At 43.4% G+C, this 13645-nt stretch overlaps 1 protein-coding gene across 2 annotated transcripts in view; it reads right to left on the bottom strand.

Moving 5' to 3' along the window:
• Positions 1 to 978: 978 nt before the first annotated feature.
• Positions 979 to 13645, bottom strand: part of efcab11 (EF-hand calcium binding domain 11) — a 78541-nt gene continuing 65874 nt past the window's right edge. For both annotated transcript variants that reach the window (XM_039009036.1, XM_039009037.1), the window contains one exon: positions 979 to 1879. In XM_039009036.1, the coding sequence (XP_038864964.1) occupies positions 1798 to 1879 (82 nt within the window). In that variant the 3' untranslated portion in view covers positions 979 to 1797. The remainder of the gene's footprint in view (positions 1880 to 13645) is intronic.

Below are 13645 nucleotides of genomic sequence, written 5' to 3'. Positions count from 1 at the left end.
AGGACACAGCACAAAGCACCAGTTTCTCCAACAGTGGGTTGGCATGGGCAGTAGACAAGAGGAGAGAGGGATGGATGGAAAGAGTTTGAGAAATGGCCAAATAAAAAGATACAAAGATCCCTAACCCAGCCAGACAGAGCCTGTCTGTGCTGTGGTTTCAGCCAAGTCAGTGTCCTGCAACAGCAGCACAATAGACCAGCATGCATCCTTCCCTGCCTCACACCCATGCCAAACCTCTGCTACTGGATAACCTCTGCTACTATCATCTCTGCCACTTTTTTCTCTTTCTCCCCATTTCTGTAGCTAGATCTGTTCCTCTCTCCCGCGTTTCTCTCCATCTTTTCCTCTCTCCCCGTTCATGTCTCTGTATCAGTTCCATTCTCCTTCTCTACCTCATAGCTTCTTTATCCCCCTCCCTCTCTCCGTCCTCGCTCCCTTTCTCTCTCTCCGTAACCCGATGTTGTGTAGAATGAATGGGAGGATTGGTTTAATCCAGTAAGAGAGTGGATTAAAGTGTCTTGTCCCAGTACGTATCGGATGCCGCTACCGCTGCTTCCTCAAGATGAGACGGAGGCAGGATTAGACAATTACTCTATTTGATTAAACAACTGCTTGATTATATTTCCCTTCAAGTCCATTTCCTTATTTCACAGCCCCCTGAGTCCTCTTTGATGGATACATGAAACAAACAAATGTGTGTGAGTGAGAGTAATTGAGTGTGTGTGTGTGTGTTAGAGAGAGACTTGTGAGAGTGTGTTCGTATACAAGTGTGTGAGACTGTTTGTGTTTAAACAACAATGTATGTGTGTTCATACGAGTGTGCATGTAAGCTTTTGACTGTGTGTGTGTGTGTGTATCCCTTTGACTGTGTGTGTATGCATTTGTATGCCGTGTGTGCACTTGCGTCTCTCTGCGTCACACAGATCCAATACTCGGGTACTTTGATTACAAAAACAAATTAATCTTTATTCAGACGGGAGTGCCGGCGTCGTAAATCTCTCCAGAACACAAACATTGTATTTACAGTCCTGTAATTGGCGGGAACAAGAAGAGCGCTGGCAAATCCCCTCTGGAGCAGCAGCCCTGGGTCCTGTTCATCAGGCACCAAATGTACTGAAACCTTGGGGGGACTACCTGAACATGTCAAATAAGCGATTTTGTTGATGTTCCGTTGCAATGTGTTTTACTACTTTGTGCACTAATGAATATGACCCTGTTAACCGGGGCTTTATAATACAGAGAAGCTATGCAGGCGCAGAGCTAGGGCCATCCTGGAGCCCTGCCTGATTAAAAATCCAATATTATTACTACCAGGGGTAATATTCAATTTGGATGCAACCTACCCCTTCATCCCTTCTCCCCCCTCTCTATCTCTCGCCCTCCCCCTCATTCTTTCTCAGGTAGAAGTGCATTTGGGAGAGCAGGGGATTATGGGATGGGACCTGCTTAATGGGGTTGAGAGAGAGAGAGAGATAGTCTGAGAGACAGAGAGAGAGACATAGAGACAGACAGAGAGAGAGACAGAGAGAGAGACAGAGAGAGAGACAGACAGAGAGAAAGAGAGAGAGAGAGAGACAGAGACAGAGACAGAGAGAAAGGAGGGGGTAAAAAGGGAGACAGAGGTGGCTGGGTCACTGGTTCTCTGTCAAAGTAGCAGAGGTGGCACAGAAGCACGTCAACAGTGGGCTCCAAAATGCATTCTGCACAAGTTGCTCCATAGTTGATTTTTATTAGATGTTGGCCAGAACGAAGCTGTCCAGTCCAAGGAGGAGAGAGGAACGGAGTGTCCACTCTCAGTTAGCTGTTGGCCTGTCCATAGCTGATGACACACTCAAAGTCTCTGAAGCTCACGTGGCCATCACTATCCTGGTCTGCCAGCCTGTAAGAGAGACAAAGAACACAGTTAGAGAAGAGGAGGAGAGGGGCGGGGAAGAGATGGGAGAGGAGATGAGGGGAGAAAAGAGGAGGACAGAAGGAGGAGAGGAGAAGAAGCATACGTCTCTGTGGTAAGAAGCAGCCAGTTGTCCAAAGTTGGTTTTTTATTCTCTACCCCTGGAGAGCACAGCTAGTCAGCCACAGTACAGCCAAGCTCTGGCACACTGGCTCCTGGTGTTTTACAATAGCTCTATTCCTCTGTTCTATATCCATAAAATAGCAGTTCTACAAACACATTGAAACACACACGCATTGTACACACACACACAACTGCATGAGCACAAACACACACAGACATACACACACTATCACACCAGAGGATGAGCCACTCCACTCCAGAGCCAGTGCATGAAGAAGTCGCCACAGCAAATTGAATCATGTCAATGGAGAAATTACAGTACAATAGACCTGGCTCTCTCTCTCCTCCATGTCGCTCTGCCACACACACCTTCTCTCCCTCTCGCTCTCTCTGTGTGATCTCCCCATTCCTTGGCTGTGCAAAGTGTGCGTGTAAACACAGCAGCTGTGTGGAGATGAGGATCAACAGGGAGGAGAATTAGAGCAGCATTAAACAGCCAGCCAGTGGAAAATCACACTTCCTCCTCCTTCCCGTGTCTCATCGTCTCGCTCTACTAACCAAAGCTCTAACGGGCGCTCTAAATGAGAGCACTGTGAGGATCCAATTTGGACTCTACCGCAGGGGGTCTATCTGTATCGTAGAAGAGGGTTAGATAGTGGGAGACCCCCATTCACAGCCCATTTATCACTCCTCCGCCGCACCCTCCCACCACCAGGGACGTAGTGGAGGGCGAACAAACAAGACCCTGTCCTCCTAGGCACCTGTCGTCATTTCCCGAAATACCTCTTTACCTGGTGGACCTACTGTGCACCTGCAACAGCTACTCCGTGAATACAGGGTTTCCCCAAACTCGGTCCTGGGGACACCAGGGGGTGCACATTTAGGTTTTTCCCCCCAAGCACTCCACCACACAGCGGATTAGTGAGGAGTTGATTCGTTTAATCTGGTGTGTAGAGCTAGGGCAAAAAACTAAAACGTGCACCGCCTGGGGTTCCCAGGACCGAGTTTTTGGAAACGCTGCGCTGCTACACCTCACATACACTCACCCATCCCTCTTCACCCACTCGTTTCCCTCAAGCCCTCTAAGCTCCGCTAAGAGTGTCTAGAACGGTCTACTACGGTTTAGTAAAGACCCTCTGAATCCCTGCGGGAGAGCAAGAAAGACGACAAGAAAAAGTGACTAAGAGAGAGAGAGAGAGAGGAGGAGAGAGAGAGAAAGTGATACGGAAAGACAGCGGGAGAAAGAGAGAGATTGCTATGGAAAGAGAAGACCAGACAGGGGATACTGATAGACAAAAGATGATGAGGGTGAGCCCGAATAACAACACTTAGGAGACCACTTTATGTAGCATTAGATGGAAGACGAGAGAGGATCATGACTTAATGCCTGCGTGCTGCTTGTGCGTTTGGGTATGAGTGTGTGTTTGGATATGAGTGTGTGTGTGTGGGGGTATGAGTGTGTTAGTGTCATTTAAACAAACCACTTACACGGCGACATTTAAACTGACAGAAGCTACGACCACAATCAAGAACGTACCATTAAGACGTGATTAGTGTGTGTATAATCACACATTTGGAATGGCGTGTGTGTGCGTGTGTGTGTGTGTGTGTGTTGACAGTCTAATTAAGGCCTGACACTGACCGTTCTTGAAACCCTGTGTTGTAGTGACAGCTATGAAATTACAATTACTGCTCAGGCTGTCAAACACAGACTGATAGTGGGTCAGAGAGAGGGGGATGGAAAGGGAAGGGAGCTGGTTGGAGAGGGGGAAACAGAGTCGGAAGGAGATAGAGAGAAGGGCGGGGGGGTGGAGAGAACATGTGGTGAAAGAGTGGGATGGGGAGGGAGAGAAAGGGAGAGTTGACGAGAGTGAGAGGAAAAAGGTGGTGTGAAAGTCAACTCCTAGAGGGCAACTCTGCTGCTTTTCATACTTTCCTTTTAATTAGTGAAACCAGGTGTGTGAACTCCCTAGCCAATCAGTGACATTAAGTGATCAACTAAGTGCCAGCGGGAGAGGAGAGAGGAGACCCACCTGACAGACCCTGTAGCGTAGCTCCTGGAGGACTTCAGCTTGATACCATCCCTTGCTCTAAGTGGTATGAACCTGGGCCTGAGGGCGGGGCTGAATATGTCTCACTCACTCACTGCAGTCAGCTTCCGCAAGGGGAGAAAGACAGCAACTCCCAGGGGCCAGTGGAACAAGCAGGCTATGACATCATCAGCATGCACCGGAGGCCCAGGAGCATTAATCACAGTATTCTCATTGCTCTAAAACAGGATGGGCAACTTCAGTCGCCCCCCCCCCCCCCCCATCCCGAGCAAACACAGCAGATCAAACTAATTGCATTCTAAACCAAAGACCGTGATTTGTTGATTATTGGAGACAGGTGTGTTAGTTGGGGCAAACTTTGTGACACCAGTCAGCCCCTCGGGGACTGGAGTTGGCCATCCCTGCTCTAAAGACACACACTGATCGCGCACACACACAAAGAACACAAACACACCATGTGCATAAAAAGAGAGCATGCCCCCCCCCCCCCAAAAAAAAACAGTTTCAACTCCGTCAATGTTGAATAGAGCGGACTCAGTGGTCCAACACTGTCTACAAAGAAAGAAAAAGAGAGAGAGAGAGACTGCTCAGTAGTTGACTGTTCATTCAGTCCATTACAACTGGTTACACCAGACGGATCCATTCATACCTAATTACATTATCAGTGTGTGGCAGATGTGTGTGTGTGTGTGTGTGTGTGTGTGGAACTCCAATCGGGATATTGATGCTCTCATGAGAGCATCTGCCCCAGTTTCTGCCTGTGCATCACAACACACACACACACACACACACACACACACACACACACACACACACACACACACACACACACACACACACACACACACAGACTTATGGCGTGCAGGAGCCCAGGGTTCCAACCTAGTCAGTCAGTAACTGCCAAAATAAAGGAAACACACCAAAATAAAGTGTCTTAATTAGTGATGCACTGATATGACATTTTTGGCTGATACCGATATCCGATATTTTCCTTGCTCAAAAAAACGATACCGATTACCAATATTTTAAATTTCAGCGGCCTTTTAAGCATTCTAGTAGTTAAATAGTTAACACACACACAACGGTCTAAGGCACTGCATCTCAGTGCAAGAGGCATCACTACATTCCCTGGTTCGAATCCAGGCTGTATCACATCCGGCCGTGATTGGGAGTCCCATAGGGCGGCGCACAATTGGCCCAGCTTCGTCCGGGTTTGGCCGCCATTGTAAATAAGAATATGTTCTTAACTGACTTGCCTAGTTAAATAAGAGGTTACACACACACACTAAAAATGTATTTTGTTGGCATTTACGTATGCCCCCATTACCAGTAAAACATAATCAACGCCTATTTCACTTACTTGCTGTGCTGTTTCGTTGTTAATTTGTTCAGTCGTTTCATTCTCAACCAGGATTTCATCATACATGTCAAGCATCATACATTTCAGCTTTGTCTGTCCGTGGCCTCTCTTCCTTACTGTGTCTGTTTCCATCTTGTCCAGCTGTGTATGTAACATTTCACGTAAACCCGGTTTCTTGTCTGCATCGAAGTAGCGGTCCTTGTACATAGCATTGAGCATGGTGGCGACACAGTAAAGAGGCTCAGAGAGAATGCCACCGAATCGCTTGTTCACAGCCTGTGTCGGCAGTTTTGTTGAGCAGGCGTTTCAATGCCATGACAGAGGATATCATGTCTGCTGCAGGTGCAGTTGATGAGCTTATTTCTCGAGTCAGTTGTTCGAATGGAGCTAGCTTGTGTGTTCATGTTTCCAAGTTTCAAACATATTCTCAAATGCCATTGAAATGGCAGCAGCGGTATGACAACCAGCACATTCGTGAGCATGCAGTACGACTTTCCTTAGTACAAAATCCTCGACGACTGTACCCACTGTGCTGTCAGACTCCGCATGCTCATGGGGCTGATATCGCTGATCCAAATGTCAGTCGTGAAGCTAATATCAGTGACACTATTACTGTGTAACTCCGGTAGGGCAACATCTGAAAAATAACGCACCTGGTAGTGTCTACCTGTGCTCGACCAGTCAGCGAAAGCCAACATCACCCACGACAGAGAACGGTTGATTGTCAAGGGCATGAATTCCATTATCTTGGCATTAATGGAGTTCACCTTTGAGTTGTCTCGCTGAAATTGTCTTAGTCTTTCAAATGACTGCTCAACTTGTTGACTGCTCGATCCACACAGCAGACATTGTGGACTAGGTTAGGAATGCGTTGTTGCACATGTAGCGCTACATTTTACATGGCATCATTACGTCATCTACCTACGTTATATAGGTATGCACGTCAGCTTTGACATCGGTTTTGCACATCGGCGTTAAACTAGACATTGGGCCGATGCCAATGTTGGCATTTTTAGCTAACATCGTCTGATTCCGATATGTTCACTGATATATTGTCCATCCCTAGTCTTAACAGGGCCTTGGGCCACCATGAGCTGCCAGAACAGCTTCAATGCACCTTGGCATAGATTCTACATAGATTCTAAGTGTCTGGAACTCTATTGGAGGGATGCGACACCATTGTTCCATGAGAAATTCCATCATTTGGTGTTTTTTTATGATGATGCTGGAAAAGCTGCCTCCCGCGTGTTCAATTGGGGGGGGGGGGTTTCTATAATATAACAAAGTATATCATTGCCCTTTTAAGACGCCATTGCCCCCTTTAAGAGCTCTACTGCGCAGCTGCCCCAAAACCATGCTTGAAACTCCGGTTGTAAATTAATTTTTAAAACAATGCCATACACACAATTGTAGGAGGCCTTTTTAACAAAGGCCAAAAGTGTTTTGTGTTTTGCCTAGATTGCATTAAGAAATGTTGCGCATTGGAAAGCACTGGAAAGTTACATCCTGAATGGTAAAGTATAAGCTTTGAATTACACTGAACAAAAATATAAACACAACATGTAAAGTGTTGATCCCATGAGCTGAAATAAAAGATTGTTTCAGAAAACTAGGCGTATGTTGCGTGTCACTACTTTACAGGATAGATATTTGAACGTAGACGAGATTTTTTGGTGAACTTTCATGTGCCTTAATAACAAACGTGTATGCCATCTGTAAATACGAATAATACTTTACAAAATACGAGCCTAGTTGGTTTAGACATGGAAAAAGTCTGGAACCTACAGGATAGTAACGCCATGTTTGGCTGAGATAATGGATGGGCTGGACATGCCGAGATGAGTTTGGATTCGTCTGGCATGTAGTATGCTTCTGTCTATAACATGAGCTGCTCAGCATGTGTAGTTAATCCTTTCTAGCGCAGCTTTTTTGACAGATATCACGAAGAACTGCAAGAAACACGTCTCCGGATTACATCTTCCAACTAAGGGCAACCATTGCATCCGTGACGTAGAGGGAAAAGCGTTCATCCATGTCTACGAGTAAGAAAGTCTAGCTAGCTACATTTTCAGATATTATACATTTCTATTTTGTCAGACAGTCAAATTCATTGCAAGTTAAAGCGTACTGTTAGATAGCTCGCTAATGTTAGCTGGCTGGCTCGCTACCAAATATTACGTGTATGATTTGTGCAGTAATATTATTCGTATCCCAGAGCCATTTGCATTTCTAGTTATAGCCTAATGTTAGCTAGCTAGCTAACATAGAACCTAGTTGGTTAGCTTTAGCCACCTGTAGATTCATACAGGATAGTAACGTTATGAGTTGGGATTATGGTTCATTGTTTAGCTAGCTAGCTACATGTCTAAACAAAAGACTCCACTATGCAAGTAACCATTTCACTGTACCGTTTATACCTTCTGCATGTGACAAATAAAATGTGATTTTAATTTATATAGTGTGTGTTTACCAGAGACGGTAATGTGACAAACATGACCTGCACCAAAGTCAAATTGTGGCTATATCCAGGAAAGCCAAAATTCCAAAAGCTGGGCCTAAAATAGCGTATAAGAGATCATACTAAAGATCTTGCTGTGACTCTTATGTTAAAAATATTTGTTGGTCTGATGTGATAAATAAGGAGCATCCAGACGCTGCACTTAATGAATTTATGAAATTCCTTCTTCCAAGTATTGATAAACATGCACATGTTAAGAAACTGACTGTTAGAACTGTTAAGGCTCAATGGATTGATGAGGAATTGAAAAACTGTATGGTTGAAAGAGATGGGGCAAAAGGAGTGGCTAATAAGTCTGGCTGCACATTTGACTGGCTGACTTACTACAAATTGAGAAATGTGACTAAACTCAACAAAACGAATAAGAAACTGTATTATGAAGCCAACATCAATAATATAAAGAATGATGAAAAAAAAAAAATTGAGTACTTTAAATGAAATTATGGGCAGAAAGACAAATTGAACTCATCAAACCATTTTGATGTTGCCAATTATTTTAACGATTATTTAATTGGCAAAGTGGGCAAACTTAGGCAGGACATGCCAACAACGAACAGTGAGCCGTCATCCTCATGCATAAAAAATTAAAAAACAATGAAAGAAAAGTCTTGAAAGTTTGAATTTTGTAAAGTTAAGTGTGGGAAAGGTGGGGAAATTATGGGGAAATTAACCTCCTGGCATTGACAGCTACTGAAAATAGTAGCTGACTCTATAGCCACTCCTATCTGTCATAGCTTAAATCTGAGCCTAGAGAAAAGTCTTTGTCAACAGGCCTGGAGGGAAGCCAAAGTCATTCCGTTACCCAAGAGTGGAAAAGAGGCATTTACTGGTTCTAACAACAGACCTATCAGCTTGCTGCCAGCTCTTAGCAAACTGTACAATCCTACTTCTCTGTAAACAAATTAACAACAGCCTTTCAGCATGCTTATAGAGAAGGGCACTCAACATGTACTGCACTGACACAAATGACTGATGATTGGTTGAAAGAAATTGATAACAAGACGATTTTGGGAACTGCACTGCTAGATTTCAGTGCAGCCTTTGATATTATTGACGATAACCAGTTGTTGAGAAAACATACACTACCGTTCAAAAGTTTGGGGTCACTTAGAAATGTCCTTGTTTTTGAAAGAAAAGCAAATTTGTTTTCCATTAAAATAACATCAAATTGATCAGAAATACAGTGTAGACATTGTTAAAGTTGTAAATGACTATTGTAGCTGGAAATGGCAGATTTTTTTCATGGAATATCTACATAGGCGTACAGAGGCCCATTATCAGCAACCATCACTCCTGTGTTCCAATGGCACGTTGTGTTAGCTAATCCAAGTTTATAATTTTAAAAAGCTAATTGATCATTAGAGAACCCTTTTGCAATTGTTAGCACAGCTGAAAACTGTTATTCTGATGAAAGAAGCAATACAATTGGCCTTCTTTAGACTAGTTGAGTATCTGGAGCATCAGCATTTGTGGATTCAATTACAGGCTCAAAATGGCCAGAAACAAAGGACTTTCTTCTGAAACTCATCAGTCTATTCTTGTTCTGAGAATTGAAGGCTATTCCATGCGAGAAATTGCCAAGAAACTGAAGATCTTGTACAACGCTGTGTACTACTCCCTTCACAGAACAGCGCAAACTGGCTCTAACCAGAATAGAAAGAGGAGTGGGAGGCCCCGGTACACAACTGGGCAAAAAGACAAGTACATTAGAGTGTCTAGTTTGAGAAACAGACGCCTCACAAGTCCTCAACTGGCAGCTTCATTAAATAGTACCCGCAAAACACCAGTCTCAACGTCAACAGTGAAGAGGCGTCTCCGGGATGCTGGCCACCTAGGCAGAGTTGCAAAGAAAAAGCCATCTCAGACTGGCCTATAAAAATAAAAGATTAAGATTGGCAAAAGAACACAGACACTGGACAGAGGAAGATTGTAAAAAAGTGTTACGGACAGACGAATCTAAGTTTGTGGTGTTCGGTATCACAAAGAAGAACATTGAGACACTGAAAAAATAAAAAGATGCTGGAGGAGTGCTTGACGCCATCTGTCAAACATGGTGGAGGCAATGTGATGGTCTGGGGGAGCTTTGGTGGTTTTGTACAGGCTAAAAGGGATCTTGAAGAAGGAAGGCTATCACTCCATTTTGCAACACCATTCCATACCCTGTGGACGGTGCTTAATTGGAGCCAATTTCCTGCTACAACAGGACATTGACCCAAAGCACACCTTCAAACTACGCAATAACTATTTAGGGAAGAAGCAGTCAGCTGGTATTCTGTCTATAATGAAGTGGCCAGCACAGTAACCGGATAGCAACCCTATTGAAATGTTGTGGGAACAGCTTGACCGTATGGTACGTAAGAAGTGCCCATCAAGTCAATCCAACTTGTGGGAGGTGCTTCAGCAAGCATGTGGTGAAATCTCTTCAGATTACCTCAACAAATTGACAACTAGAATGCCAAATGTCTGCAAGGCTGTAATTGCTGCAAATGGAGGATTCTATGACGAAAGCAAAGTTTGAAGGACAATTATTATTTAAATTTAAAAAAAATCATTATTTATAACCTTGTCAACATCTTGACTATATTTCCTATTCATTTTGCAACTCATTTCATGTATGTTTTCATGGAAAACAAGGACATTTCTAAATGACCCCAAACTTTTGAACGGTAGTGTATTTGTTATGGCTTTTCAACCTCTGCCATATCATGGATTCAGAGCTAATAGAACTCAGAGGGTTTTATTTAACGGAAGCTTCTCAAATGTCAAACATGTAAAGTGTGGTGTACCGCAGGGCAGCTCTCTAGGTCCTCTACTCTTTTCTATTTTTACCAATGAACTGCCTCTGGCATTAAACAAAGCATGTGTGTCCATGTATGCTGATGATTCAATCATATACGCATCAGCAACCACAGCTAATGAAGTCACTGTAACCCTTAACAATGAGTTGCAGTCTGTTTTGGAATGGGTGGCCAGTAATAAATTGGTCCTGAACATCTCTAAAACTAAGAGCATTGTATTTGGTACAAACCATTCCCTACGTTCTAGACCTCAGCTGAATCTGGTAATGAACGAACAAGTTGAGGAGACTAAATTACTCGGTATTGCCTTAGATTGTAAACTGTCATGGACAAAACATATATATTCACTGATTGTAAAGATGGGGAGAGGTCTGTCAGTATTTAAGCGATTCTCTGTTTTTTTGACACCATCCTCCAAAAAGCAAGTCCTGCAGGCTGTAGTTTTATCTTATCTTGATTAATGTCCAGTCGTGTGGTTGAGTGCTGCAAGGAAAGATCTAGTTAAGCTGCAGCTTGCTCAGAACAGAGCGGCACTAAGCTAATTGTAATACTACACATGCCAGTCTCTAAGAGTTGACGAGAAACTGACTGCATCACTTCTCCTTTTTATAAGAAACATTGTGTTAAATTCAAAATTGTTTGCATAGTCAACTTACACACAGCTCTGACACACACACTTACCCCACCAGACATGCCACCAGGGGTCTTTTCACAGTCCCCAAATCCAGAACAAATTCAAGAAAGCATAAAGTATTATATAGAGCCATTATTGCACGGAAATCCAATCTCAACAGCAAACCTGGTTGAAAAAAAACAGATAAAGCAACACCTCACAGCACAACGCCTCTCACCTATTTGACCTAGATAGCTTGTGTGTAGGTATTGATATGTAGGCTACGTGTGCCTTTTGATGCAGTTCTGTCCTTGTGCTGTCCTTGTTTATTAAAGTTCTGTATTATGTCATGTTTCATGTTTTGTGTGGACACCAGGAAGAGTAGCTGCTGCTTTTGACACAGCTAATGGGGATCCTCAGAAAAGTTGTATTTTAAATAATGATCTTGTTGTGAGTTTATTTTCTTGTTATAATGAATAGAGATTAGCTAAAGTTAAGATGTTGTCAGCTATGGTCATTATTTGAACTGGCTAGCCAGCTAACTTAACATTAGCTAGCTAGCTATATTAAATACATTTTTAAACGGATGGGTTTATTGATGTTATGCTATTTGGACCACCAAGCTGCAGATGTCATGCAGCCTGTCATTTTTGTGTTTATACTTTTTCATAAAGACAAGTTTGATGTCGGACGACAATAGAATGTTCATGATGTCATGGACTGTATACGGACATGCCGATAGACGTTGTATAAAGCAGCCTTTAGTCTTGAAATCTTTGGTTGTTTAGTACACTACCGTACTCACTCTGTTTAGCACATTGCCTCACATGTGAATACTTAAAGATGTGGGGCTAAGCCTTAAGAGGGTGTGAACGATGTTGAATGGGTGTAGACAAAGAAGAGCTCTCCACTAGGTGTACCAAAACTTTCAAGGGCCCTTTTCTCAAAAGTGGGGTTAGAAGTTAATCAACTTTCAAAGCAAAATTACTTTCCATTGTTCCTCAACTGTAGTGTATGATATACCATGTTTTAGCTCTGAGTCTCTACTTTTATCCAATGTAGAAAACACCAACTACATAAGACCGAATTGAGCCGGTCGGTCCCATTTTCCATATGCACAAAATACCTATTTCTCTCAAATTGTGTGCACAAATGTGTTTTTCCATCCCTGTTAGTGAGCATTTCTCTTTTGCCAAGATAATCCATCCACCTGACAGGTGTGGCATATCAAGAAGGTGATTAAACAGCATTATCATTACACAGGTGCACCTTGTGCTGGGGACAATAAAAGGCCACTAAAATGTGCAGTTGTCACACAACACAATGTCACAGATGTATCAAGTTTTGAGGGAGGGTGCAATTGGCATGCTGACTCCAGGAACGTCCACCAGAGCCGTTTCCAAAAATGGAATGTTAATTTCTCTACCATAAGCCGCCTCTGACGTCGTTTTAGAAAATTTGGCAGTATGTCCAACCGGCCTCACAGCCTCAGACCACGTGTATGGCGTTGTGTTGGTGACCGGTTTGCTGATGTCAACATTGTGAACAGAGTGCCCCACGGTGGCGGAGGGGTTATGGTATGGGCAGGCATAAACTATGGACAATGAACACAATTGCATTTAATCAATGGCAATTTGAATGCAAAGAGATATTGTGATGAGATCTTGAGGCCAATTGGCGTGCCATTCATCCTCCACCGTCACCTCATGTTTCAGCATGATAATGCACGGCCCCAGGAAGCTGAAAATGTCCCAGTTCTTTTATGGCCTGCATACTCACCAGACATGTCACATATTGCGCATGTTTGGGATGCTCTGGATTGAGTTTTTGCCAATATCCAGCAACTTTGCACAGCCATTGAAGAGTGGGACAGCATTCCACAGTCAACAGCCTGACCAACTCTATATCGAAGGAGAGGTGTCGCGCTGCATGAGGCAAATGGTGGTCACATCAGATACTGACTGGATTACTGATCCACACCCCTACCTTTTTTTTAAGGTATCTGTGACCAACAGATGCATATCCGTGTTCCCAGTCAAGTGAAATCCATAGATTAGGGCCTAATGAATTTATTTCAATTGACTGATTTCCTTGTATGAACTATAAGTCAATAAAATCTTGGAAATTGTTGCATGTTAAGTTGATATTTTTGTTCAGTATACTTTGCCAGCAGGTACAGTAGGCTACACACCGGTGTTTGAGTTGAGCGCTGCAGTGGTGCTCATTATAGAATATTTAATTCCCTTCATCTGAACATCAGAGTGTCGGCAACAATCATGCATGTCAGTCCA

The sequence above is a fragment of the Salvelinus namaycush genome, chromosome 15 (genome assembly GCF_016432855.1).
Source record: "Salvelinus namaycush isolate Seneca chromosome 15, SaNama_1.0, whole genome shotgun sequence".
Classification (NCBI taxonomy): Eukaryota; Metazoa; Chordata; class Actinopteri; order Salmoniformes; family Salmonidae; genus Salvelinus; species Salvelinus namaycush.
Note: the sequence above shows the minus strand (reverse complement) of the source record. Positions and strands in the feature narration are given on the sequence as shown.